At 48.0% G+C, this 26,905-nt stretch overlaps 8 protein-coding genes and 1 pseudogene across 8 annotated transcripts, besides 42 other annotated features; 6 read left to right on the forward strand and 3 right to left on the reverse strand.

Annotated features, from left to right (window-relative positions):
• Tc00.1047053507867.5 (trans-sialidase, putative) lies at window positions 1-681 on the reverse strand (the record flags this gene model as incomplete). Its single annotated transcript, XM_806949.1, has 1 exon — window positions 1-681. A coding segment is annotated over one exon (681 nt), but the record flags the coding sequence as incomplete, so codon positions are not given.
• Window positions 1-5,678: a sequence feature (heterozygous, Esmeraldo-like haplotype).
• Window positions 1,982-2,845, reverse strand: Tc00.1047053507867.10 (mucin-associated surface protein (MASP), putative; the record flags this gene model as incomplete). Its single annotated transcript, XM_806942.1, has 1 exon — window positions 1,982-2,845. The coding sequence occupies one exon, from the start codon at window positions 2,843-2,845 to the stop codon at window positions 1,982-1,984; it is 864 nt and encodes a 287-aa protein (XP_812035.1).
• Window positions 2,574-2,605: a microsatellite.
• On the reverse strand, window positions 3,375-4,340 carry Tc00.1047053507867.31 (annotated as a pseudogene).
• Window positions 3,540-3,602: a microsatellite.
• Window positions 5,679-5,924: a sequence feature (areas merged during assembly that could not be assigned to a particular haplotype. This can correspond to areas where the two haplotypes were merged or to regions with more than two copies in the genome that were merged during assembly.).
• Window positions 5,804-9,654: a mobile genetic element.
• Window positions 5,831-6,063: a mobile genetic element.
• Window positions 5,925-6,363: a sequence feature (heterozygous, Esmeraldo-like haplotype).
• Window positions 6,364-9,203: a sequence feature (areas not merged during assembly with more than two copies in the genome that could not be assigned to a particular haplotype).
• Window positions 9,204-10,199: a sequence feature (heterozygous, non-Esmeraldo-like haplotype).
• Window positions 9,656-11,656: a mobile genetic element.
• Window positions 10,200-11,655: a sequence feature (areas not merged during assembly with more than two copies in the genome that could not be assigned to a particular haplotype).
• Window positions 11,656-11,861: a sequence feature (haploid, non-Esmeraldo-like haplotype).
• Window positions 11,862-26,905: a sequence feature (heterozygous, Esmeraldo-like haplotype).
• On the forward strand, window positions 11,870-12,403 carry Tc00.1047053507867.50 (hypothetical protein, conserved; the record flags this gene model as incomplete). The annotated part of the gene is made up of 1 exon (XM_806943.1): window positions 11,870-12,403. The coding sequence occupies one exon, from the start codon at window positions 11,870-11,872 to the stop codon at window positions 12,401-12,403; it is 534 nt and encodes a 177-aa protein (XP_812036.1).
• On the forward strand, window positions 12,610-13,818 carry Tc00.1047053507867.60 (protein phosphatase 1, regulatory subunit, putative; the record flags this gene model as incomplete). The annotated part of the gene is made up of 1 exon (XM_806944.1): window positions 12,610-13,818. One exon carries the CDS (start codon window positions 12,610-12,612, stop codon window positions 13,816-13,818), a length of 1,209 nt encoding a protein of 402 aa, XP_812037.1.
• Window positions 13,831-13,913: a sequence feature (T-rich).
• Window positions 13,915-14,184: a mobile genetic element.
• Window positions 14,070-14,090: a microsatellite.
• On the forward strand, window positions 14,609-15,025 carry Tc00.1047053507867.70 (prefoldin subunit, putative; the record flags this gene model as incomplete). Its single annotated transcript, XM_806945.1, has 1 exon — window positions 14,609-15,025. One exon carries the CDS (start codon window positions 14,609-14,611, stop codon window positions 15,023-15,025), a length of 417 nt encoding a protein of 138 aa, XP_812038.1.
• Window positions 14,993-15,025: a microsatellite.
• On the forward strand, window positions 15,239-21,022 carry Tc00.1047053507867.80 (hypothetical protein, conserved; the record flags this gene model as incomplete). The annotated part of the gene is made up of 1 exon (XM_806946.1): window positions 15,239-21,022. The coding sequence occupies one exon, from the start codon at window positions 15,239-15,241 to the stop codon at window positions 21,020-21,022; it is 5,784 nt and encodes a 1,927-aa protein (XP_812039.1).
• Window positions 17,102-17,129: a microsatellite.
• Window positions 20,682-20,710: a microsatellite.
• Window positions 21,180-21,216: a sequence feature (T-rich).
• Window positions 21,450-21,533: a sequence feature (CT-rich).
• Window positions 21,697-21,724: a microsatellite.
• On the forward strand, window positions 21,883-23,340 carry Tc00.1047053507867.90 (hypothetical protein, conserved; the record flags this gene model as incomplete). The annotated part of the gene is made up of 1 exon (XM_806947.1): window positions 21,883-23,340. The coding sequence occupies one exon, from the start codon at window positions 21,883-21,885 to the stop codon at window positions 23,338-23,340; it is 1,458 nt and encodes a 485-aa protein (XP_812040.1).
• Window positions 23,514-23,541: a microsatellite.
• Tc00.1047053507867.100 (uncharacterized protein) lies at window positions 23,687-24,604 on the forward strand (the record flags this gene model as incomplete). The annotated part of the gene is made up of 1 exon (XM_806948.1): window positions 23,687-24,604. The coding sequence occupies one exon, from the start codon at window positions 23,687-23,689 to the stop codon at window positions 24,602-24,604; it is 918 nt and encodes a 305-aa protein (XP_812041.1).
• Window positions 24,667-24,697: a microsatellite.
• Window positions 24,700-24,780: a microsatellite.
• Window positions 24,992-25,013: a microsatellite.
• Window positions 25,130-25,152: a sequence feature (AT_rich).
• Window positions 25,153-25,187: a sequence feature (CT-rich).
• Window positions 25,281-25,321: a microsatellite.
• Window positions 25,467-25,514: a microsatellite.
• Window positions 25,555-25,583: a microsatellite.
• Window positions 25,649-25,757: a sequence feature (T-rich).
• Window positions 25,758-25,794: a sequence feature (CT-rich).
• Window positions 25,795-25,819: a microsatellite.
• Window positions 25,820-25,858: a sequence feature (CT-rich).
• Window positions 25,859-25,880: a sequence feature (AT_rich).
• Window positions 25,886-25,939: a microsatellite.
• Window positions 26,208-26,234: a sequence feature (AT_rich).
• Window positions 26,252-26,355: a microsatellite.
• Window positions 26,487-26,516: a microsatellite.
• Window positions 26,564-26,601: a microsatellite.
• Window positions 26,717-26,751: a microsatellite.

Here is a 26,905-nt window from a genome sequence, read left to right on the forward strand (position 1 = left end):
GCCCTCAGCACTGACGTTCCCTCTCACCAGTAAAAGTCCCAATTCATCTGCTCCACTCTCCCCAGCATCAGCGGAGGCTTTCCAGCCATAGTTTCCAGCAACCATGTAAACATCAAATCCCTTCACAACTGTTGTTGGCCGGCCCACATGTACGTTCTTCACTCTTTGGGAATCAGCCAAAACTCCTATTTGGGAAGAGCATTGCCCTGCTTCGAAAGAACATTCATCCAGTACTTGTGTCTTCAATTTACTCTCATCCAATTCCTCTTTTAGCGTCCCACCCTTCAACTCCAGAAGCACCGAGGAAATCCCAGTAAAACCGCATCCCTTCGTCGTGCACTGCGCCTCGGCAACGACAAACACATCACCATTCATCTCAACAAAACTGGGAACACGGAGCAAACTCACTGTTTCATCACCTTTTGTATCTCTCCAATCAAAATATTTCCCCGGTGAAGATCCCTGACATGAATTTGGTTTATCAGTGGCTGTAGCTCCACTGCCGCGGCACATCATCACGAAGAGCAGGAAGAGCAGCACCTCAGAATAGAATAAATGCCGCGACATGTTGGGCCTCTGCCGCTCACTCTTTCCTCCTTCCCTCCTCCTTCCGCTGGATCCGGTCACGCGGCGACGGTTGTGTGTGCGGGGTGCCTTCACTGCAGCAACAGGTGAGTGCATGTAAATATGTGTGTGTGTGGGCGGTGTGTGTGCTGTTGGTCCTTCAGTACCTTCGAATTTCACAGTAGCGTTTAGCGCTTGTTTTCCTTCTTCGTGTGATAGTGGAAGAAAAGTGACAAAGAATTTGGATAGAAAAGGTGAAACAGTGAGCACCGTCACCCATCCACAGTGAGTGGCACCATCATCCCCACCGTAGTCACTCCCAACAGCAACAACTCACGCACACAGACACACGGAACAAGAAGGAAGAACAGTGCACCGGGAACACACAGCAGCTGCCACCAGCAGCAGCAGGAGTCACGGCGGGTGCGTAATTATTCGTCACACATCAGCACGCACTGAGAAAACGCCCACAAAAAAAACAATCAGCAGGATCCAAAAGGATCCAACCGCCTTTCGCAGCACCTACGCGCTGCCGCCAGTCCGTTTGCTGCTGTCTCCTCCAGCGCACCTGCTCCGCCACCGCACGTGCGGCACCACCCCGCACAGCCAGACAATAACGCACCAAATAATCCGCAGCTGGAGAGACACGCCGGCACGCTCAGCTGCTCGGCGGGAATCCATACACACTTATCCCAGGCACTATCAATGCCACGTCACCCATGGGCAGCACTCCAAAAAATTCACGTTCGCTGCACGGCAACAAAACAAGAAGCGGTGTTGCGTCATTCCTCTTCCCAAGAGCCGCCACAGCCACAATCCTGTGCGTGCGTGCGTTCCCAGCGTTCACGCCGCTCCACAGCGTGTGCAACACGGTCTGAGTGTGTGTGCATGTGCCTTTGTGTTTGTCAGCGCCTACACTTGCGAAGCAGCTGTGCGGCAGAATAGAGTCAGAAGAAACCAACGGCAGAAAGAGAAGCGGATAGCACACACGCAAATTCCTCATATCATAAACACACACACGCAGCCCGCGGAATGGGTGCTCTCAACCACAACACAATGAAAAAAACAAAACAAGAAGGAAAAAGCGTGGGACGACCAGCGCACACACTCTCATTGCTCCCGTAAAGCCCAACAGGGAGAGAGAGAGAGAGGTCGCCCACTCAATGCAATGAAAACAAAAACAAAACAGTTACGGTGCTCCGCCCATGCAGCCAGGCAGGACGGCAGCGGTGTGTGTGGTGCAAAAGAGGGCACCAACGGGCCTGCATGGGTGTGCATGCATATATACAATGGGCACATTATGTGTGTGCTTCGTGGGATGAGGTGAGGGCGAGAGTCCATGCAAGGGGACACACACAGAGAGTGGGTGAAAGACGAGTGTGTGTGCGGGCGGTGCATGGCGCTCTCTCGCTCACTCTCACGCGGCCACCACCGCAGGAGCAGCCGCACACGCAACAACAAGAAGAACCAAAAGAGGGGAGGTGGCGTGGGAGACCGCGGTGCTGCTGTCACTGTTTTGTGTATTCGTCGTATCAGTTGTGTTGGAGGTTACTGTCGTTGCTTTTGTATCTTCCACAGTCCCTTCTGAGCCGTTTTCTTGGTGGCTTTGTGGTGTAGCTGCGGTCTCAGGCAACGGAACATTTTTTTTACCTTCACTCGTGGCGTCTTCGCCATCCTGTTCGTGGGAATCAACACTGTCTTCTGGAAGTGATGGAAGATTTCCTCCCGCAATTCCCGCAGGCAGTGTGTTCTCCCCGTTACCCGTTGTGATTGCGTTCTCTACTGCAGGTGTATTTTTGTCGGTGTTCTTCTTTTCTTCAACTTCCGTTTGCGTAGGATTGGCATTTGATTCCCGACTGCCAGAATGAGAAATGCCCTCTGCAGATACAATTGCCTGGCCTGTTTCCTTCTTACTGCCACTTAAATTCTTTTCCCCGGAACCTGGCTCTGATGCAGCTGTTCCTCCTTTACCACCCTGCCCTTCTATACTTCCTTCTTGAGCCTCCGCCTCATCACTATCATCTTCTTCATCATCATCATCCTCTTCCTCTGTAGGTGTGGAAGATGCGGGTGACAGTTTTTCTTTAACACCTGATACTCTACCATGTAAGCTTTGGGTGTCTTGTGGAGACGTTACAAGTGGTGTTGGTGCCGGTGGAGGTTCAACATCACTCCCAGAAACACCGGCACGACCCTCCGCAAGCCCCTCGTTACACCTACCGCCGGCACCGCACCACAACACGCAGAGGGCACACACCAGCAGCACACGGCCAGTCATCATCACTCCTGTCACTTGCGTGTAGCCTTCAGCACACAATAACTCCCCGTCAACGTAGAGTGAAAGCAACAAATGACACGGCACAGTAGCAAACACCAGCAGCAGCAGCACGCATTTCATGAGAAATATTAAACCAATGAAATTCAAAAAACGCACAACGCCCTGTAATAATTTAAAAAAAGAGAAACACACACAGACACACACAAAAAAAAAAAAAAAGTAAACAGGCAGCAATAAAGTAAAACAGTAAAAACACACACAAAGGAGCTGCACAGCATTGCTCCAGCGCGCACACCTCTATTCTCAACAGTGTGTCCACGCAAACAGTTGTGTGCGTGTCGTGCGTATGCGTATGTTTGGGATGCGTTCAACGTGACGGATGTGGGGCACAACGCGGAGCACACAGCAGGGCAGCAAAAGCAAAGAAAGCAAAAAGATATCATAATTACTCTTACTTTATACATCGGACCACAGTGGACACACACATGTCCCCGCCGTTGAGTGCTGGTACGCACAGCCCGCACACACCTCTTCAGCCCACAGTGGTGTACGCCAGCGCGGATGCGGCAAGCACCAGCGGGGAACACACCCACGCAGAGCTGCTGAGGCTGCCGTCGATTTCGCGAAAACGTGACGGTGCGCGGGTGGTCGTCGTGGTTGGCGTCTCGGCATTTATGGCCGTATCACTTGGTACCTGTGTGGTAGTGGTAGTTGTAGTAGTTGGTGCCATTTTTTTAGTTGTGGTTGTTGTGGTTGTCGTATTTGCCTCCTCTTCCTTAACTTCTTTATCAGCTAGCGCCACCTCTTTATTACGCTCCGGATTATTTTCATCTGACTTATCGGAATCACCTGTTGATCCTGGTGAAAAGATATTTTCTTCTGATACCCCTGGATGACCAGACGCACCTCTTCCATCTTGCGAAGTGGGCGCTCCACTTGGTCCTTCTCCTGTACCTGTCGGAGATGGAGCTGCTGGAGCAGCAACGGTCTTCGATTGTCTCTCTAACGAATTGGCTCCTTATCTAAACTCTGTTCATTATCTTCCGTGACTTTTGCTCGTTTATTTTCGGAATCGCTTGAACCCCTGAACCCTGGGGCTTTGCATCCTCTACAGATTTACCAGCTGTATCTTCACTCCCTGTCATGCACACGGACAGGCAGCAGCACAGGGCGAGCACCAACAGGGCGCACAGCAGACGGCACGTCGTCATCATCGTGAGTGTGGTCGTTCAGTGGTGTGGAGCTGATCTGCACAGTGAGGGACATGGAGAGCAACAGGGGAGACGAGAGGTGCGGCAGACACACACAGAGGGCACACCACATGAGGAGAGGGCAGCAGCCAGGCATGCACCGTACGCCGCACACCACGCACGACACACACTCCAATCCACGGCAGCAGGCACACACACACACACACAGCCCTGCCGCAACACCAACACACAGATGGAGGAGGGAGAAGCAAACAGGAGCGGCACACAAGGCTCCACCGCATGCACATACGGCGAGAGCGGTCCGTCGTGTCGGCACCCCTCACGGAGAGTGCGCACACACACAAGAGGAGGTGCAGCGCACATAGCAACGCAAAGGCAAAGTAACAATAAAAGAGGAGAGATCATCGCACACCACGTGGATTGTTGCTCCATGGAAAGCGCAGCCAATATTCATTACAAAGCAACTTGTTATCTTGTTTTAGTTGTGTGCTGCCACAGTAAAGAGTGAGCAGCGCAAGGGCCGTCCGTAGCAACGAGGCAAGTATTCCGTCTCATAGGGGCCGTTGTGCGGGCTGAGGCAGTTCCAAACAGTAGCACGCCCAATTCCTAACGACGGGGCATTCCCACAGTGGATGATGCGGGGTCTCCCGTTGTCACTGGGCATGGGGGATCAGCAGCCCGTGGCGTCTGTGATGCAGCGGTTGCGGAAGAGCCTGTTCCATATTGAGTACCCGCGGTTGTGCTTCCTGTGTGTTTTTTGCTTGTTGATACGCTTGGCATCTTTGATAGCGACCCACGCGTGAGGCACCTGTTAGGAAGACGGTGGCGCCATTGCGGCATCCGCATGCGAGGCGTTCTTCGACCATTGGAACACCAGGATGCGCACGTCCGGCAAACGCCCTCATATTGTGGGCGGACGAGCGCACTCTGCCGCAGATCGGGCAGGGCGACGTTGATCCGCTGCTCGTCATTCTACGAGGAGTTGCCGTCGACACGCCAGGTGGAGGTTCCGGAGGCAGGAGCGGGTCGATCTCCTCGGTGAGGGAGGGAAGGCGCTACCGACATAAAGGGCTGCCTGTAATCTGCAGGGCGTGCGCCATTCTACCGAAGAGTGGGCAGGAGTCGCATCGCAGTTGTGCGCAGAGCTGCGGGTCGTGGCACAACATTTGGCCGGACACAATTAATAGAGTTTTCGCTATACCGACGAGCGCCTGTAGTGTGGTGTGTGCGCCTTCTTCCTCCTGGACTTCCTTCCAGCATAACCTCTCGACGGCGGTAAGGAAGTCCACGTGCCGGATTGGGATACCCCATTGCGGGGAGGGAACTTGCAGCCGCGGCTTCTTCGCCAGCGGCCTCATTGCGTGGAATACCGCAGTGCGAAGGGGAGAACATAAATTCTACAGAGTGACCTCGCCTCATCAAGAAAAGTAGCATAATCCAAATTTCTTCAGTAACGTAGTCTCGCACGGCCAATGGACCGACGCGGTGCGCCTCAATTGCCGACAGGGACTCCGTAGCCACCAGGATTCGTGTGGGCGATTGGGATGTTTCCCAGACGAGGGGGTATGAGGTGTCTAAAGCCATTTTTAATGGCAAGGCACTCTGCTCTCTACGAGCATGCGAGTCTGCCAGCTGCTGCACGATGGACCTCCACAGGGAGATCATTTATCTTTGTGGGGCCGTATAATAGTGCAGCGGACCCGGATGCGAGTCCAGCGAGAGATGAAGAACCGTCCGTCCATGATTCAAAATTGTAATCTCGTAAAAAGGTAAATGGAATAATATTCTGGGCCACTGGCCGGATCCTGAAATTATCTCAAGAAAGCAAAAAAGAAAGGGAAAAAGGAGGGTATCGAAGAGGCAGTTAATTGCCTCAATATTTTCTTCTGATAATATATATATATATTCTATTGACCGCTCACGTGGCCTTTTGAACTCGGATTGGATATATATATTTATTACTTACGAATTGGCAGACTTTGGGGTCCTCTAGCCACAACACCCCGCCGCTCCCTTTTGTGAAGTCCTGAAGTGTAAAACACGCGACCGCGTGGCATGCCGTCTGCGGGGTTTTCCGCGGACCGCACGTATGCAAAGGATGCTTGTAATCTGCAAGACTCCAAAAATTCATATATCCGTCGCAGCTCCCACGTCATGACGTGTGATTTTGGGCTGCCTTTATTCGCCGCTCCTCGCAGCGAAGTATTGTCCACCCAAACGTCAGTGGTGGGTGGCAAGATGGCAGAAAGGCCGATAAGGCCAAGCGTACCGCGCGCACCTCGGCCTGCATGATAAAAAAAGGTCTCTTCTCCCATTTCCCTCAGGCAATTTTAACGTCGCCGGAGTCTGGAATAAAAAAGGCTCCCCATCCCTGGAGCGATGCGTCCGTGATGATGGCGGCTGACGCCTTTTCCGTGGGCTTGATGTTCCGTCTACAGTTATCCTCGATCATTTGTCGTAATCTCTCGCTCAAACCAACCGCTGCTGGTGGAAGGTTCGTCGGGGATGTCTCCTGCACAATCCCCCGGTTAAGTGCGGATAATCGTCGTCGAACTGCCTTGATGAAAAAGTGGCAGTCGCATAAACGCGTGCCTAAAATGGACGCCGCATATAAAAAGCGTGACGCCATAACCTCCACTTCCGCGATGGTTAAAGAATTGAGCGCCAGCATGGCGCATACAGACCGGACAAACTTGTCACTCAGGGATACCGCCCGGTGAGCATGATCAAAATGCACCCCCAGGAAGGTGTACTGCGTGGCGCCCGATTCGCGATCTTCTCCCATCGTAGCGTGACGGCCGTCCGCATTACGAAGCACTTGGGCCTCCCACAATGTCACATCGCTTTTCGACCCTGCAATGCGTATATCATCGATGCAAACGTCGGCACGCAGCAATGGAGGTGCAGTCCAGAGGGAGTGAACCACCGTCGTCACCCCGCAATTGCTGAAGTAATAATCTGGAGAATTTCTGGGCTGGCCTTGTATCCCATTGGGAGCCGTGTAAGCTCCACCAGCGTGCCGTCCTCCACGCGGCATCAAAAGAGATGCTGAGTCTCTCGCGGTAAAGAGAAATGAAAAAAGGATGCCTTTAATTCCAGGCAGGAAGCGGCCTCAGCCATCACAGCCGGCAAATAATGGGAAATGTGTAAAAGAGGAACATTGGCCTCATAAGGGTCGTCTCTGTTCTTGTCGCGCGGCCACGCGATCCATCGTCGTCGTAAACCGGTGGTTTTCTCCTCCACAACCGAAAAAGGTATTATCCATCCGCCTGTTATTGTGGACAAAGCGTTCTCGATAATTCCCGCCTTTCGTAACAAACGCGCGTCAGCGGTTGGAATCCTCCGTGAGCTTCCGCGCGCTTCACCTGTTGCAAAAAAGGATTGAGAAAAAACGGGACCGCCCGACGAGTCCCCAAACTTGCATGAGTCTCTCCAAGGTAGCCGGGTTCAACCGGCCATTGATCCACTTTGGTATTCAATACGGGCACGTTGAATTGCTGCTGTAGCGGGATGCTTCGTTCATCTTGTGGAATGGCCAGACGCGTCCTTGTCGCGCGCCGCTTAATTTTGGCAGCGTGATGATAAAAATCATGGAAAAGACGCTCCTCTGCTGTCAGCCAGGGTTCCTGCCCTTCCGCAGTTCCTTCCTTCACACCAATGTGACCAGCGACGACACCTGGGTCAGTACTGTGGTGTGCTTCCCCAAATATTTCAGTGTATTCTGGGGAAGTTTGAACGGATTGACGTGCTTCACCAACTGCGAGATCACGTGTGGGTTCAAGTTGTGTGTCTCCACGATTTCAACGGCATGCCTCGACGCACCCCGTTTTGTGGAATGCGCCGTGGCATTCCAAGAGGCCAGAGCTCGTTCGACTTTGGCATTAGTAATATTCGTGGGCTTTTCGTCGCGTCGAAGTGTCCTGCATAAATTCATAGTGTCGAACGCGTCCCGTTCTCGTATGCTGACGAACCGCGAGGCTCGGTGGGATCCGCTTTCGCCGTCTTCGGCGCCACGGACCAATTCAAAATTAAGGCCCCGTCCGGCTCCATTGTGGAATTTTTGGGGTTAAGGCCGCAATCTTGGGCCAACGACTCGCCGTTATCCACGCAAGTCGTAAGACAACACGTTCCCTCCATTCGGTCCGACTGCGGATAACTTGATTCATCCCTCTCTTCCTCTTTCAATGGGCGTGTCTGTTTCGTCTCTGATCGCGCCGCAACTTTTTGTAACCCCAGAATCATCATGCCCAGCGGGGTTAGATACATTTCAAACATGGACCGCAGCGTCCTGGCGTACTGCGGTCGGGTCGATGACGCCACATCTAATATTGCCAACAAAAAGGCCGCGCAGCTCTCCTCGTTCATCGGCTGTTCGTGCGTGCGGCGAAAGGTTGTAAAGCGCCCCGCTAGTGAAATTCTCTGCTCCCGCTTTGACGGCGCACACAGTTCTCGCGCCACCTCGTTCGCCTTCCTCATGTAGCTGGCCCAAAGCGGGGATGTCGGTGATTCGTCGTACCACGGTCGAGCGTCGTTGGCGGATAAGCTCCGTTGCCGTTTTTTGACGGCCGTCCGCGCTGTGAGTAATTCTTCTGGTTGCGCCCCGGACGTTGCTTGCAGACGCGTCGTGCCCATAAACGCCGCACAATCGACATCGCGACAATCGTTGCGCACCTCGCCGTTCCATGAAAGGCTGGGTCGCCCTCGCAAAGACGTCAGCCTCATGAACGGCGGTATGAAGACGGGCGCGCAGTTTGGGGTACGGGATGTCGGGTTCGGACGCCATCATGAGCTGCATCCGGAATTCCTGCAGTAAAATCCTGCCCAATTTCATGATAGGAGAGGCCCCGCTCTGCTTCCAGCGCGCCCATCCACGCAACCAAACTGTCGAAGGAAAGTTTAGCCTGGTCCTCCGCCTGTTACCAATAATCGTATGCGTCCAGGGTGTCAAAAAAGTCTCCGGAGACGCCCTCATTCCAAACACGCGAGGGCCAAGTGGTGACGTCAAATGCACAGAAATGTGGTTCCTCCTTTTCCGTAGCGGAATTTGCTTCCAAGAGGGATGTGCGGGAAGGCAAGGGCAACAAGGGATGAAAATGTGGCCACCAAAATTGCCCTTAGACGTCTGTGGCCGTCTTTTTTCGGCCTGGCTCCGTTGGGCCGTGCGTGACGGCGCACAGCCCGCCATCAAGCGATGCGTGTGATGCGGTTGTGCGGTAACGCCATCTTCGACCGTGTTTTGCCGCGTGACGGGTCCATCTGTCGGGCCTCTCCGAGTGGCGGGGCTTCTTCCCTGCCCGCCGTCTCCGCCTCCCACGCGGATCGCTGCGCCTCTCTTGCGATAACGCGCGACTCTCGTTCGTGGAGTTTGGCACGGGTCGCCTCCAACTGCTGTTCGCGTCCGGCGACCGCGTATTCTCGTTCTGCATGAAGGCCGCCGGCGGACGCAATGTTAGATTCGCGCACCGATAGGTTGTCATGCGCCTCTTCCACCTGCGAGTTAAGCTGAGCGCCTCGATTCTGCACGTCAGCAGTGGCGTGGGTGTGGCCCGCGCTCAAGCGCTCCTTTTCAGCAATGGCGAGCCGTTTTTGGATCCCCAACTCCTTTTGGCTCAGCCGGCCACCTCAACGTGGTGCCAGGGTCTAGTACTCTTTGCTAGAGAGGAAGCTAAGCGCCTGCTGCCCATCCGCTGCACGCGGATGGGCAGTAGGCGCCGCTCAAACGGGTCGGAAGGGCACCAGATGGAGCCATTTACATGGCTGCCCGCGGAGCGGTATTTCTATCCGCTGCTGAATTCCATCGGCGCTTATCAGCGCTATACATACTGTTTGCGTGCCGTATGTGACGCGCAACGACAAAAGCTACTGCTAAGCGGAGACATTGAGCAGAACCCAGGCCCCATAGCAGTACTCCAGATGAACGTTTCTTGCCTCACGCCGTCAAAACTCGCAACATTAATGGCGCAATGAGCAGACATAATAGCCATCCGGGAGACTTGGAAGTCGTCGGGGCAGATCGCCAGCATGCATACTGGAGATTATGTGCTCTATGCACAATCGCGCATCGGCAAGGGAGGCGGTGTGGCGGTGCTGGTGCGGAAAACTCTCCGCTCCAAGCGTATACCCCTCACCATCCCCCAGCATGACACCAGCCTTGAAGTGGTGGTGGTCCAGGTTGCTCTGGACCAGAACCGTGATCTTATCGTAGCGAGTGCCTATATGAGACCACCACCGCAAATATCGCAATCCTTCAGGCGGTTAGTAAACTGCCTTCCAGCCTCGTCGCCGCTCCTGCTGTGCGGAGATTTCAACATGCATCACCCACAGTGGGAGCCATTCTTGGAGTCTTCTCCAAGCGAGGTTGCTGCAGAATTTTCAGAACTGTGCACGGATGCGGGACTCACCTTGGTTAACACCCCTGGTGAGATCACGTATGCTCGTGGCACAAGAGAACGATCCTGTATCGATCTGACATGGTCAAAGCATTTGACTGTGTTAGATTGGTCAGCTTCTGTGTCGCCGCTTAGTGATCATTACATGCTAACATTCACGCTGCATCAGGCATTTAAGGATACCATACCTTCGGCACCCCCTTCGGTACCTAAGACATTCTACAGTTGGGGGAAGTGTAAATGGGATTTATTTGTCAAGGACTTCGACGCACAACTTCCGGCATACGACTATAAAAAGCAGTCCACCGGCATTAAAGCTTTCACGAGAGCGCTTATAGCTTCATATCGACGACATTGCCCCCGCGGCATGCACAAGGATGGTCCCAGGCTTTGGGACGACACTCTCATGGAGGCAGAGCGGATTGCTACCGACAGCAAGGCCCGCTATCTACAGTTACCGACGCCCGACCGTGAGGCAGAAATGCAACGGACAAGGAGTCAATTCTTCCTCCTACTCCGAGAGCGCTTGCGCAACACGTATCTACGTCGCATCAGCAAGTTAAATCCAGGCGAACCACTCGCATGGAAATACATTTCCGGACGAAAAAAGGCATCACCTCCACCTCCTACATCATTGTTGTTGGGAGATGGTCAACACACTTATAAAACAGCAAGGAGAGCAGCGAATGCTCTCAATCGCATCTTTTTTCCTCTTCACCCCGCTCACAAGGCAGTAAGGTTTTCCAAAGGCATCAAAAGACAGAACCCATCTTTGGGCATTATTTCTTTTTTTTCTTTTTAGGCAGCAGAACAACTACGAGTCTGCCGCTACATCTAATTCAGTTTCTTCACTCTCATCTAGTTCCGAGCCACAGGATAACAACGAAGCTGCCACCACATCTGGTTTAGTTGCTTATTTCTATTCCCCTCTTGATGCACCTTTTAATCGTACGGAACTGCCTGCTGCGCTACGTAATACGCCGTATGGCAAGGCCCCCGGACCGGATGAAGTCTACAGTGAGGCACTGCGACATATTTCGTCAAAGGGTCTTCGATTCCTTCTTCGTTACATTAACCACAGCTGAACGACCGGTACAATCCCGGCTGAGTGGAGACGTGCTGCCATCGTCCCACTCTTAAAACCCGGTAAGTCGCCGGAACTGCTTGAGTCGTATCGACCCATCAGCCTTACTTCCATTGCGAGTAAGGTTGCCGGGGGTATGTGGCGTCTTTTTCCGTTTCGGGTCGCGAGAGCAGGCTTTTTCACATTAGGGTCGAGATGTGAGGGGCGGTTTTGCATTCGCGACATGCGCGTATTCTTCTTCTTATTCTTTCGTATTTGTGTTGTTTGTCTTAGCAGGGTGTTTTTCTTACTGCCGTTTTTTCGCGTATTTGTTCACGTGGCTTGATAATCCTTTTTGGGCGTGATGGTAAGTGTGGCCACTTGTGGCTTCCACACTTTTTTTATCTTTTTCTTGGTGGTTCATAATGAGCGGCATTGTTTTCTTATTTACTTCTTTTTCGTTGCTGGTGTGCTGAGCCCACCTCTTTCATCCTTTTCGAACAAAGGGGTATACGTTTTAGGGATGGGACGGGGTTTTGGCAGGGGATCGAGGGTTGCAATTGTGACACATGCTCAATTGAAAACTGCGGGCAAAAAGACTCCACGTGGCCTTCGTGGGTCGAGACAGAAGAAGCGCAGGCGTTTTCAACAGAAACATGACGAGCAGAGGAAGTTAGAAGAATCTCTGGGAATGAAACCAACAAGTATTCCCAAGAGCGAGAAACCTTTGTCCCAGCAGGTGGCAAGTATCCAATTTCCTCATGTTGTGAATAAACGACAAAAGGGCTTCAGGCAGCTAAGGCGACAGATCGTGGATAAAGTAAAGGACCTAAGGCGTAGGCACGCAGAGAAGAAAAAGAAGCAAGCAATGAAGAGTACCAATTCATCTAAGCATTAACTGAGTTAAACTATTTGAGCATAAAATTAAGGATTTTTTGTGGATTTATAAAGAGGGTTGTTTTTAGCATTGGACGAGAGCATACTGAACGAACATCAATCTGGACTGCCCCACTTTTTTTTTTTTTTGAACTTATTAGAAAAGGTGAAAGAGAAAAAAGAAAGCTAATAGTAATAATAATATTAATCACACGCACACAAAAAAGCATGTCCCATACTGCTGAACATGGAATGGAGGAAGCCGACATGAAAGCAGAGAAAAGGGAAAAGCTAAGGAAAGGACTTCAGGCCCTATTTGCTGCAAAAAATACCTGCGTCCATAAAGATTCTGATGAGGAGAGTGCTGAAGAGGAACTTCTGTCGGGTGGCCAGGGGTCACGGGAATGTCATACGACCCCAGAGGCTGTTCTTACCATTGACACTAAAAGTAAGGTTATTGAGATAAACAACGTTCGATTGTTTTCGTTGGATGAGGTGGAGCTAGAAAAGTTCACTGATTGTATTTCACTTTCTCTTCGAAAAAATCTTATACACGAACTCTCTCCTTTTCCGGAGGATCTTGCTGCTCGCCTTGAGGAGTTGGATCTGTTTGACAACAAAATCCGCAAAGTGAGGGATTTTTTTTCAACAATAAGATGCATGGGGGAATCCACTCTGAAGGAAAACGTGACGGGAGCTTTTGGGCATCTTACCAAGTTAGATTTGAGTTACAATCAAATACGGAATATTGGGGGTCTGGAACCTTTGGCATCAACGCTAAGGGAATTGTATTTGGTGGAGAACAAGATAAAGGAAATCAAAAATCTGGATTCACTTTTAAACTTGGAGCTCCTTGAACTGGGGGGCAATAGAATTCGTGAAATTGGACCGGGTTTAGCAAAACTAACAAAACTGAAGCAGCTTTGGCTAGGCAAAAATAAGATTGCATCGATTGGCACATCACTTCAAACCTTGGTTTCCTTGGAAATTCTCAGTCTTCAGGCTAATCGTTTGACCAGTATTGAGCCTGACAATTTTTTGGGTCCGGACGCCAATCCACATCTCCGTGAATTATATCTCTCCGAAAATGGGTTGAAATGTATTCAAAATTTGGGTCATCTTCCTATGGTGCAGCTTATTGATTTTAGTTTTAATCCCATATCTGTTATAAATGAGGATGTGATAAACCCCAGAAACATGCCCCAACTCATAGAATTCTGGCTCACGGACGGAAAGATAGAAAAATGGGATGAATTGGGTAAACTGAGCGGATTTAAAAACACCTTGAGGACAGTTTATCTTGAGAGAAATCCAATTGAAGAGGATAAGAGATACCGTGATAAGGTATACATGCAACTTCCTTTCTTGGAACAAATTGATTCTTGGCCAATTGTCAACAAAGGAAACCTGGAGGCCGATCGAAAGAGGAGGGCCTAGAGTTTGTCTTGATTTTTTTCGTATGTTTCTTTTTTCTCGTTTTTTTTTTTTTGGCGTTTTACCTGTTCTGTTTTATTATTGTTGTTTTTTACTTTGGGAGTGTGTAAAAAAGAGTGTTCGCGAGACGACAGGCAACCTTAATTCATACATCTTGATGAAAAGAAGGTGTTACTGTGCGATTTATTCCTATTTTGTTTTCCTTTGGTTAACCGCGACTGAAGGTATCAGGGAATCGAAAGCGGTAAGGCAAATTTTATTTTTATTTTTATTTTGGCCTTTCCACCCGTCCCTCTTTTTGATGCCCACCGTTCGCGACGGGGTCTTGTGGCTGGAGGATTTTTAGTTCTGCCACGTCGTAAGTAACAAATATCTCCAGCCCGAATAGAGCGCAGCGTGTCACGATACTGGTCATCCGAATATATAAATATGGAGGAAACAGCGAGGAAGTGGCGAACCCACTGCCTCTCTATTACACCCCCTATCTTCCCGTCCTATCTTATTTATGTGTAAATTCACGATCCGGCCAGCAGCCCAGAGAAGTATTAGGAGCGTATTTGCATATGGCTATGTAAGCATACGAGAAAATTTGACCTTGTGATATGTTTTTATACGCGTTGTTATAACTGTTTACTTATATATACTCTTTACTATGCGAATAAATATATGTTCTCTATTTTTCTTCCTAATATCTTGCATGTGACATGATGAACGAACAGTATACACGAATAAGAGGGGTGCACCACACACAAAAAAACATAATAATAATAATAATAACCAAGGGGAAGAAGCAATGCAACAAGTCCCTCCTGAGATTAAGGCTATGAATGACCAGCTGCAGGTTATTCTTAAGGGTAATCAGGAACTGGGTAGTAAAAAGAGCAAGCTGATCGAGGCTCGCCGACGACTTGGTGCTCAGAAGAGCGAGAATGAGATAGTGCGAGATGAAATAAATAAACTAGAACCGGATTCTAGGGTTTTTAAACTCATTGGTTCTGCTCTTATTCTCCAGGATCAGAGCGATGCCAAGGCGATTGTAAACAACCGACTTGATTACATTAATGGTGAACTAAAAAGGACAGATGCTTCCATTGCCGAATTGGAGAGGAAGGAGAAAGAGGCCCAACAAAAAGCTGAGGAGTTGTTCCGCAAAATGCAGGCAAAGCACGCACAAATTCAGCAGCGACAACAACAGCAGCAACAACAATAAAAGGCCTTTATGTTCACATGGTAACGCATGTGATATGGCTTTTCTTCTTTTTTCTAAACTGATATTGGCGGGGAAATTTTTTTTTATTGCAGTGACTCTACTTTTTTAAAATTTTCCTTGAGGCTGAGAGAACGCACATACAGTTTTTTTCCCCACACATATTTCTTTTTGTATAAATGTGCTTATATCATTGATTCCATTTTAGTCAGGTTCATGGAAGGCCAAAAGCACGACTGGAGTAGTGCCCATGCTCAGTTGTGGACTTCTTTCAAAAAGTCACAAAAAGGGAATAATTTAGGTGAATCAAATACCAATGTTAGTATGGATACAGTGACACCCGTGAGCTCTGTCTTTGAGCAAAGCCCTACGATTGGGCGTGATTTAACTTCTTCTATTCTAGATGAGGTTAAAAAGAGAACTCGTCTTGATGAACCGGTGCTTTCGAACAAGCTGGAGGATCAAATTATTGGGCTTGTCGAAGATGTCAGAACGGATGCTTCCGTTCGTGAGTTATTATCCGCCATTATTCATTTGAAGAATCGTGTAGAAAAAGCCAATAATGAGGCTGTTTATAGACAGGATTCACTTCTGCAAGTGGCTGACGAGACACTTTTTCATTTGAATGGTCAGAAAAATGCTGCCATTGCACCTGAAGAAATGGTTACTGAAGGTACCGGGGCTCTTGGTGTTATAGAGAGTCGTTTTTTTGCCGTACTTATACAAGTCGAAAAATGTAAAAAAGCGATAATGGCACTTGCGGAGAAAAACGGTTTGAACAAAACTGTTTCTGGCAACAGTTCAATGAGAGAAGTTCTGGAATTCTTAACTTCCTCTAAAATGCCTGTATCAGAAGGTGCTGAATTTGATAACGAAGAGAACACGATGCTTCACCAGGTAATGGATATACTTGGATTTCCATCGGGAACCAGCTTGGATCAAGCTCCTGATTTGGCATTAAAGGTTATGAAGGAGTTGGAGTTCCTTAGAGAAGAGAATCACACAAATTCTCTTCTTATTCTTCAGTATGAAAGGACGGTGATGGCCAAGTTTGCCTCATGTGGTGTCGTTTCCCCTCCCACAGTAGAGGAAGAAAGAGCAGCTTTGCTTTCTGAGAGTGAAGTATTGTACCCGCATTCTGACAACCAATGGATTAAGGATCATTTGAGAAGTTTGGTTTCGGTTATGACAGAAGTGAATAAAAATTACCAATTAGACGTGGTTCCCAATTGGCTTCTGGGGGGACCCCAAGAAGCATCAGCGGAAGCGTTTTTGAATTACATGCGTACTTCTATAGGGGGCGCCAGAGAGTTGTTAATCCTTTTGGCAAGCGATCTAATGAAGGCGAAACACTCCCTTCTTGAATTGCCACAAAATGAGAAGACGTTGAATATGATGATGAGAATTGTTAGTTGTTTACCGGAAGGCGATCAAATTAAAATTAGAGAAATGACAGGTGATTTGGACAGCTTGGCTGATTATGTGGAGGATGCGGTGAAGTCACTTGTCATGGCCTCAAGTGTCCAGGAAAATATGTATTCACAGGTGAAAACATTGATTTCCCAGATTGCATATTTAAAGGATGTTGCGGATGGAGGGGGCCACAACGCCCTTGATCAAGCTACCTTATCGTCAATTGTGGGCGCAGCAGAGGATTTGAGGGTGTGGGTAATGGAGAGATATGGGGTTGATCGAAGACCAGAAGATGCCATTATTCAAGAAAGCCTACACGAGCTTGCACAACTACTACCGACAGGTCTAGCTCCTAGTTGTACTGTGGGTGAAGTTCGAATTGATCCTCCCGTGAACAATATTCTGGATATGGTACGCCTATTGAAAAGCCGAATTGAGCGGTGGATTCAGGAACAACAAAAGCAGCAGCTTTCTGGGGCACGCAGTCGTTTGGGAAAGGCTCGAGTGGAAGAGATTGTAAGAGAGCGTAGTAAAAAGCTTGTTAAGATTACCAAAGAGATACTGTTGAGTTCAGGAAATTCAAGTGAAACGGAAGATATACTTGGCGCACTCTCAGCTGAATTGATGGACGGCCCCACGACTGCTGTTAATGGTGGTAATGACGGAAATAATAATAATAATAGTAATAATAATACAGGAGGTGAAATAGCTTCTGTTGCCACCGTTTTCGATGATCTTGAGGAGAGGTTGAAACTTGTTAAGGTTCGTCACCATCGACTATTTCAGTCTTATGCGGCCGATAAAGTTCGCCTTGAGAATTTGATTCAGTCTAGTAACGTCCATAATAAACGTTTCTCGCGTATTTGTACTTCCGTAGGGGCTATTTGCCGCACGGTGGGTCTTGAGCAAATTGGCAGTCGACTTGAACGGGACTCCAAGGCAGAAACGGTGTCATCTTCGTCTCAACTTGTACTCCGTCCAGAGCAGAGAAGGGAAAACGTCGTCCAACCTGTCAATGACGCTGAAATCATTGAGGCGTTAAGGCTCATAGAAGAGCGCCTGGTAAAGAACGAGGCAATTGTGGATAGCGCACAACAAAAATCCGAGTTGCTCCGTTTGAAGGAAGAGGAAAAACATTGGCAGGAGGAAACGGGCACATTTCGTCAGGCAATGGAAATGATTCTGGTGCGGTTAGCGGAGGCGGGAAGGCGCATTAAGTGTACCCTTTTCATGCTTGGGACCGATGAATCTGCTGAGGATGAGGTGGTGGAAAGCGTTATTCGTCAGCAACAGCGAAGCTTAGAAGAGGAAGGAGTGGAGAACAAATACGACAGCGCAGGACAACAACGGCAGCATGAGGTTAGTGAGGAGTCACTGGCAGTGTTGCTGCAGAAATTTGGTCGCTGGGCAACGCGATTACAGGAGGCAACGGAGGATCACTTGTACACACAACAAAAGTTGAATAAGTATTTTGCCGATGTACATCGTCTTTTCTGCCCAACCGGGGACGCCGCGGTTGCACAAAAAAATACTACAGATGAGAATCTTATAGATATTGATACCACGCTGATGCATTTTGCCGATGGTATTTTGCCAGTAATTGATCGGGCCCTCGCTGATGCAAAAGCCTTTTCAAACAACAACGATGCCGGCGGAAAAGGAGCAGGATGCGAGGATGGGGTACGCTCCAAGGCAATTTCTATATTGTTGCAAGATGCCCCTCAAAATCGTGTGTCGCATATGGACCACCGGTTGGTTCGTCTATACGAGTTTGTGGGGAAACTACGTACAATCGTGGATGGGCTGTTGAGTGTGCGATATTTATCGATTCCATTGTCAAGCCGTCGACGCGGTGGTAATGCAGCGGATGAGTTGATATTTGAAGACGCATGGGGTGATAGCTACGTTGAGTTGGATGTCGGCAAAATGAAATGCGCTACCACAACCGATAAAGGGGACACTGATGCACTCAATATGAGTGACGATATGCTTTTCCGCACGGTGGAGTCCAACATCCGAAGTGTCCACCAGGCACTCAGCAAGTTCAGCACAAACTACAAACTTGCGGTAATATTGGTGCAGAAGGATACAGATATGATGCAGCAGTTTATCGCATCTATGCTGGAGCCGTATGTGGAACTTGACTTGGAACGTGTCTTTAGGCAAGACCCTGTGGTGTTGAAGGAAATGTTTGCGCTGCTTAACGAGCGTACGGCACGACAGCGTGGCTGCTACTTCTTTAATCGTGTTGGGGGTGAAGGACCTTGTTTATGGGCGACTGCTTTGGAACAGTTGAGTCTGGGTTTTCTCGGGATTATCGAGAAGTTGCGAAAGCGTACACAGGTGGCAATGGAATTACGGGATATCGTTGATGACGCTGTGGATCTTTGCGCCATGTATGTTAATTGGGTGGAATTGAACGGGGAGGCCGTCCTATCGTTGTGTCCTCTGCCCCAGGAAGTAGTAGAGGCATGCGTGCGTGAAGACAATGATGCGGACGTGGAAGGCCATCTGGAGCAATTAAAGCAACAACGAGGTGAAAAGAAGGTACCAAAGCCACCGTTGCCGCCAAACCATCCTCGGTCGAAGGTTTCGCACTTTATTGAGGATACAATTATTCTTAGGGTTATTGCCCACATGTTTCAAGTCGCCCAGGCTGCCAGCAAGAATAAAGAAGGGCAAGGCGACATTGATAGCGGGAAAATGGCTGGTGGAAATAGTGACGGTATTGACGCCACGGATGAAAAAACACAAGAAAAGCAACAACGAAAACAAAATCAACAAGAAGAAGACATCCAACAGTTAGAGGAACAATTGCAGTTGTTGCGGGAATCGGCGGCGGTGGCAGAGCAACGCGCCAATTCGGCTCTTGATTCTTTCAAACGCATGGAGCAGGAAAGAGACAGAGCGCTCTCTGAGGCCGCCGTTTCGCGGGCGGAATTACGACGCTGGAGGCGATTTTACGGTATCGCCGAGGATAAAGTGCCACCCCTTTCGCAGCAACACCAGCACCATCATCAGGTTATTTATCCCGCAGCCCTCACAGGGACAGCTTCATCCGTGGACACACCGGAGCAAAATGCGCCATCCTCGTCGCCGGAAATGGGTTCCAACTCTTCACTTCCAGGCTACCCCGCAAAAGACGTTCTTTCACAACTGGCATATTCCATGAAGGAGCTCACAGAAGAGCTGCGTGGGGCTTTTCAGCGGGGTGCCGTCCTGTCCCACCAGGGCACTGCGGGAACAAACAGTGCGACAGTAGAAACACATCCCGATGGATTATCTAGAGCGGCGGGGAATTCGCGTGAACGGATGACGGCAAGGAAGCAATCACAACGAAACACCGCCTCGCGTAGCTCGGGACTTGTGCGATCACCGAAGGAAGGTATGGAAGTTGCTTCACGGAGTAGGAGTATGTCCCCGCTATCTGCAACTTCATCGCTATTGCCGTCAAGTAAACGCGACAGTCGATCGCCCCCGGGCAATAACACCTGCTCACATAAAATGCAAAATAAGCGGCAACAACGAGATGTACGGCAGGGACCTCTCTTGGCTCCATGCGCATCTGTTGTTGTGACACCGAAGAAGCCAACGTACTTGTCTTTGGCGCGTGCCCATTCAAACACGACATTGGGTGCCGCACGCGCGCCTTCAGCGCCTCGTTACCAACCGAATCTTCACCGTAGTGAGTACTTCAATGAGTGTGATGCTTGCTGCCGGCACCACCGTTCTGGTCTCTCCACGAAGATTGGTGTAGATGCAGTCCCGTTGGCCTCGTCTCGTTCACGCTCGCCTAATCTTCAACTTGCGGCCTCTGCTTCACGCGGGTCACATGTAGCAGGACCATCAAAGTGGCATTTAAAGCAGGATGAGGAGAAAGTTACCGCTCGTCAATACCAGCACGACCGTTCATCCTCTGCGCGACGATCCGCTCGTCTGTCAAGATCATCTACAGGAAAAATTTCACTACATAATGCAGCGAAAGATACCATGGGGACTTCCTCTGCGGTGCGGGAACATCCTGCTGCTGCTTCTGCTAGCTCCTCGCTCGCCGCCACCGCTCATGGTGAAAAACATAATCGTGATCATCATGGAAGAGCAGGTCCAAAGCAACCATCGCACTTTTCGCTTAGCCCAAGCACTTCTACGGTACTGTCACCAGAGAGTACCTTTTGTCCGACCGATGCTGGAGCTGAGCAGTATCAGCAGCAGCACAACCATTTTCAACATCAGCAGTGTTCCCAGAAACAACAACAACAACAACAACAACAACAAGATCATCATCAACATCGAATGACCTCACATCCCTTGAAAGAGTTGCAAGGAATTGGAGGTGCTTCCCTTGGGAAGTCGTTAGAGACGATAGGGCAACACACTGGTCCCAAGACATCACCACATCCTGCTTTGCACAAAGAAACTGTAAGGCGCACAGTAAGTGACAAAGAACAGCAAACACGACAGCTCGACTATTTAAATTCTAAGGACCGGATAAAAGCCCCGCAGAGCGCTAATTTACGGTCTGACGCGGTGAGGAAACTGGCGGACATCGTTTCTAGAACAAAAGTGTCTGGCGATGAGGAGTTATAGAGAAGAGAAAAATTTGGTTTGGATTTTAGAGGAGGCAAGGGAAAATAAAAGGTATTTAATTATTTCACCATTAACTTTCTCTCGGCATGAGGTTTTTGTATCATAATGATGCTTCAATTAGGAGAGGAGGAGGGGATGACTTCTTGAATTGACAAAGTTGTTTTTGTTTTTTTTTACTCCTTTTTTTTTTTTTTACTGAGAGTACACATACGATGCCTTCTTTTTTGTTTTTACATTTTTTGCTGGTACCTGGGGCCCCTTTTTTTTTTTTTTTGCTCATCGAGAGGCGAGCCCCTTGAAGGAGAGGAATAGAGAACAAGTGGGAGGGAAACAGTAATGTTTCCACCATTTACGTGTGGAGACGTGTGTCCACCGTAAAACTACACATTTTATTGGTGAGTGTTTCCTCTGTCTCCTCCATTTGATGTTTTTTTTTTTTTTTTTGCTTATATTTCATTCTGTTTTTCTATTTGGCATCTATAATTTCAAATGTCTTTCTTTCTTTCTTTCTGGCTCTGTATACACATATATATATATATTCTACCCCCGTTGCATGGGGAGTGTGAGAGGACAAAGGGGAAGATAATAAGGTAGGTAAAAGGGGTCTGCCTCATTCCTTCTGCCTTTCGTGAATATATATATATACAACTAGTCAGAAACAGTCCGCCATTCTTTGTGTGTGTGTGTGTGTGTGTGTGTGTGAGGTGGAGGTGAGGAATTGTGCGTGCATTGGCCAGCAGATTCAGGGAAGACGAGCAGGCCAAAACAAAAAATAAATAACACTTGCATCGTCCGCTACTTCATTGGGAATATATATATATATTGGCAGCGGTGGTAGTGGTGTTGTGTATTTTGCCGGTATGTTGTCAAACTGCGGGGGCAGAAATGGGAGTTTTCGTCCCAGGTCTATCCCTTCCGTCTTGTCAGCTTCATCGCCGCTGTGGTGCGCCAGACGGCATCGCCTGACGAATGCAAGTATTTTGTCCAACATGAAGAGCATGGCGGATGAGACAAATGACCTTACATCCAAAATTGTATACGCTACGCGACGACAGCAAGATGCCGTGGCGTGGGCTATCAAGGAAAAAGAGTTGTTGTCGGAGAAAGCAAAGCGACAATTGGAGGAAGAAACACGCCGTCAGCAGGAGGAAGAAAAAATTGAGGCGTATTTAAAAGAGGTGGCGGAGACGTCTGGATCCGCCGCCGCGGAGGCAGCACGACGGAAGATCTCAAGGGCTAAATCACCTTACATTCGCTCTGTGGATGCCTTTGGTGAGAAGAGTGTGAAGCTGCAACACTCCTTCTCTGGTTTAGCCGATAATAGAATCATTACATGGTGGGAAAGGTTATACTGGAATTACCTGCGGTATATCTTTACGCACGAAAGACTCATTGCGAAGGACCGTTTTGGGAATAAGTTTACCGTGACGTGGCAGTTCCAGAAGGGACGGGAGGAGCAGCGTCGTATGTATCGCAAGGACTCCAACAAGAAGCATTTACCATACGGTTCGCTTGCGACGGATGACCGATTATGGGAGCGTTGGATGCGAGGACACCGTGGCGACCCTCCTAGCGTAGCGGAGGAGGAGCACTCTAGGGAATACAAAAAACAGTACTTTGGCGCTATGGTCCTTGAGGAGGAAGAGGTGGAGGACGCATTGATGCGTATTATGGCACATATGAACCGTTCACAGCAGACATTTCAAGAGCTTGACGACGATCAGGTTTACGGTGATGCCCACCGGGCCATGAAACCTCTGCGTCAGGCAGAACACCACCCAGAGAAGGAGCATGCCACAAAGGCACAGTCTGGGGCAACATGGACACTTGGCTTCGTTCGTGGAGACCTATTTTACAACGAGGAGGAGGTCGAAGTGATGCGCACGGAGCTCGGACATGTGTTTCGCAACATGGCGTGGCAGGAGCTTGAGTATAAGCGTCAGGTACGGATGAACAAACGACAACACCCGGTGCGCAAACCGGCAGAGGGAACAACGGATCCAAATGCACCAGATGGTGAGCCGTTCATCCATTACTGGGAGCGCACCGACCTTGGCATTCCGTACCACGACGCGGTCCCGGACCTCACCACACCGGAGCTGGAGCGCTTGCGGGTGGAGGTAGACCAATTAGAGGACGAACGGCTCGCCATACGAAAGGAGCTTGGGTTGACAGATCTCGGCGATATTCGCGAAGGACGCGACCCTATCGACAAGCCGGGCGCTCGTGAGCCTTTCCAACCACCGCCATTGTCATCCCGCTGGCGACCAAAATGTTGGGAAGAGACGTGGGGTACAGGCGCCGGCAATAAGTGGTAGTCTCTCAAACTGTTTTCAATGCCATTATTAGGCGCACGCGCAAATGCATACACCGTCAGGAAGGCATGAAGAGAGAGAATAAGGGATGGAAGGAAGAATAAAAAGCAAATAGGCCGAGATACCTACTCTTTGTACTTGTGTGTCTGTTTGTGTGATATAGGAGGATAGGAATGATCTTTATTTTTATTTTTATTTTATTTTACTCAGTTTATTGCTCTTGTGCTCTCATTATTAGTACCGAAATGCATGTTTTTTTTTTTTTTTGTCTTTTTTGTAGTGGTTGTTTTTTCATTTATCGGAAGGCTTTAGGCGATTCCTCAGCGCAGTGCTGCAAGCATTTAAAGAAATGTCAAGGCTGTCACGGACCCCTTGCAACTCCCTCCACTTTCCTCTCCTCCCTTTCTTCCTGTTGTTGTCGTTGACAGGGCTCATACCCGTGCATGCGAAAAATACCGTCACTTTGCCCGTCGGAAGCATTACGGCACCTACTCCCTTGCCCAGGACGTATTCTTACGAGATGAGTGTAACTCAAACTCAAGTCAGTCCTTCAGGCAGTTTAAGCCAACCCAACAATTCAAGGTCTCTCTCCAGTCGAAGCATTCCAAACAATCCCAGCATCTCCATAAGCGTGAGTACAACTATGACCCAAGAGCATAGCGTCTCCGTTTCCGAGAGCAGTCACCACCAGATAACTCCAGTGCACGTGACAGCACTAGATTTGGAGACGGATCTGAAAACTTACTCGAAGTTAATTAAGACCATCAGCGAATTAACATGGATTTCACACAGTAACATGGTGGTAATTTCATATGACCTGAACTTGCGGTTTGGGGACGATGATAGTGACGAAATTGATGGCGAGGAAGGTGTCTATCGTCGTGTGACCCTGGGGTTTGCGACGCGGGAAGATGCGTCTACCACAAAACGTGCGGTTTTGAAGGAATCAATTCCAAACGTGCGCCTTCACACCCGAACGAAAACCGATGAAACTGGTGGTTTGACAAAAACTCAGAAAGTTATTCTTGGCTGTGCGCTGGGTATCGGGTTACCGCTTATTCTCGCCATTGTTGGCGCCACGTACTTTTTAATCCGGTACCACTCGCATTTTGATAAAGAAGTCGGAGATTTGCGTACGGGGAAAAAGGGAAATACGGTGATCGACTTGGATTATAATGCGGTGAGGATGGCACCAGCGAATACGACGGCACCGACGGTACCCATCAAGCAGAAGAATTCCAGCAAGCCTCTAGAGGATCTCTTGTAAAGCCTTACCCAAGAAGAGATGAGTGAAATTGAACGTCAACCGTTTTTACCTCCACATACAGTGAAAGAGAGAGAGAGAGAGAGAGACAGAGAGTGAAATAAACAAACAAACAAACAAAAAAGACAGAAGAGACAAGGGAAAAAAAAAAAAACAAGAAAGAAAAAACAAACAAACAAGGAGAGGAGACGGTCGGGGTGGGAGAAGACTGATACCACCACCACCAGCACCTGCAGCAGCAGCAGCGACAACACCAACAAAACAAAAGGAAACAAACAGAAGAGTTTGGTGTGGAAGCGGCTGCGTGGAAAATACGCACGGTTGGCGTTGCAAGGATTCTCTGACTAGTAGGAGGCTCACCAATAATGCAAATGGTCAAAGCGTCATCAGTATATATATATATATATATATAATTAATGTCTCTTTCTCTCTCTCTTTATGCGTGTGTGTATATCTCTCTCTCTTTCATATATATATATATATATGCAGACGGAAGCCCGCAAGGATTGGTGGGGATGAATTGTCGGCAAAAAAAAAAAAAAAAATAATAATTTCTTTTTTCTTTTTTTCCTCTTTCTTTCTTTCTATTTTATTATATATCAATTGATTTTAAACCATTCCTTCCTGTATCTGTGCGTCTTTGTCCATTATTTTATCCGTTTTCTTCATTTTTTTGTTCATATATGTATGTATATGTATATGCCTGTTTGTCTGTATGTACATGTACAGCTGCAACCGTATCGATGTCAATTAAAAAAAGTGGGGTAGAGAAAGGGAGGGGAAATAGTGAAATATACAAAGGGGGAGGGGGGGGGAGGGGGGAAATCTGGGAAGTGACGGCTGCGACCGTTATTGCCAGCAGCACACATAAACATACATATATATATATATATATACAGACACATACACATATGAATCATGAGGGGGAGAGTCTTTACATCACTCTTTCACCCTTTTTTTTTTTTTTTTTTTTCTCTTTCTTCAATCATGAAAAAACGATAATAAACAAATGCATACATAAATACATATATATTTATATTAACGGAATTTTTTTTTTTAAATTTCTTTTATTTATTTGACATTTTTTATTTTTATTCTCCTGTTGTGTTTGTTGTTTTGATTATCGTCGAGTTTTTTTATTTTTGTTTTTTGTTCTTCTCCCTCTCCCTCTGCCTCTCTCGCTCTCTCTGTTCTATTGATTTATTTATTTATTTATTTCCCCCCCTTCCCCCCCTCCCCCTCCCTCTCTTTCTCTCTTTATAAATATATATTTATATTTGACAATATTTATCGATTAATTTACCATATTTATATTTATATATTTATATATTTATTTATGTACGTGTGACTGTATGTGACTGTGTGTTCCCAAATTTTTCTTTTTTAAATTTTTTTTACTGCATTCTTCTCACCTCCGAAATTCTTCTCATGTCTTGTAATGAATCTTGCTGCCAATGCCGTTACTACTGCAGTTGCTGGCAATGTTACATGTAGAATGTGAGAGGGGCTAAATGATGCGGTGTGTGTCTGTGTGTGTGTGGTGGGGGAATGGGGGACGGATGAAGCGACGAACTGGTGTACGTATTCATCCAACCAGAAGAATGGGAAAAAAAAAAAAAAATATTTATTTTATCTTACTGCATGACATGTTATATATCTATATAACTATATATATTTATTTATTTATAATAAAATGACATAACTTAAAATACATATAAATATAAATATAAATATGTTTATGTACGTGTATGTATGGGATTAAAAGGAGTGTTTTAACCGGTGTGTGTGTGGGTGGGATGGGGTATAAATGGAAATATTAACGAAAAAAGGAGTCGACAACCTGCTTCCCATACAATAAAGGAATTACACATATGCATACAATACAATACATACATAAATATATATATATATATATTTAAGATCTATTTAAGGAATCCAAACAAGTAAAACATGTCATGACATATACATAAATAAATAAATAAATAAATAAATAAATAAATGTACACAAAATAGAGGAAAACGTGTGTGCCTTTTACCAACAATTTCAGCAACGACGGACATGCAGCAGTGGGCAATACACCTCCTCCGCCTCCGGCTTCTTCTCCCTTCTTCTTCTTTTTATTTTTTTTTTTATTTTTTTTTGTATTTTTGCGAAATGAAAGCCCTGATGTGAGAACCGTGATACGAAAGGGGAAGGGGGGAGAAAAAAAAAAAAAAAGAAAAGGAAAGCGAGGATAAAATTCGAAATGAGTCGTTTTTCTTTTCGTTTGTGTGTGTGTGTGTGTGGAAAGGGGGGGGGGGGAT

This window comes from Trypanosoma cruzi, genomic scaffold (genome assembly GCF_000209065.1).
Source record: "Trypanosoma cruzi strain CL Brener 1047053516505 genomic scaffold, whole genome shotgun sequence".
Lineage (NCBI taxonomy): Eukaryota > Euglenozoa > Kinetoplastea > Trypanosomatida > Trypanosomatidae > Trypanosoma > Trypanosoma cruzi.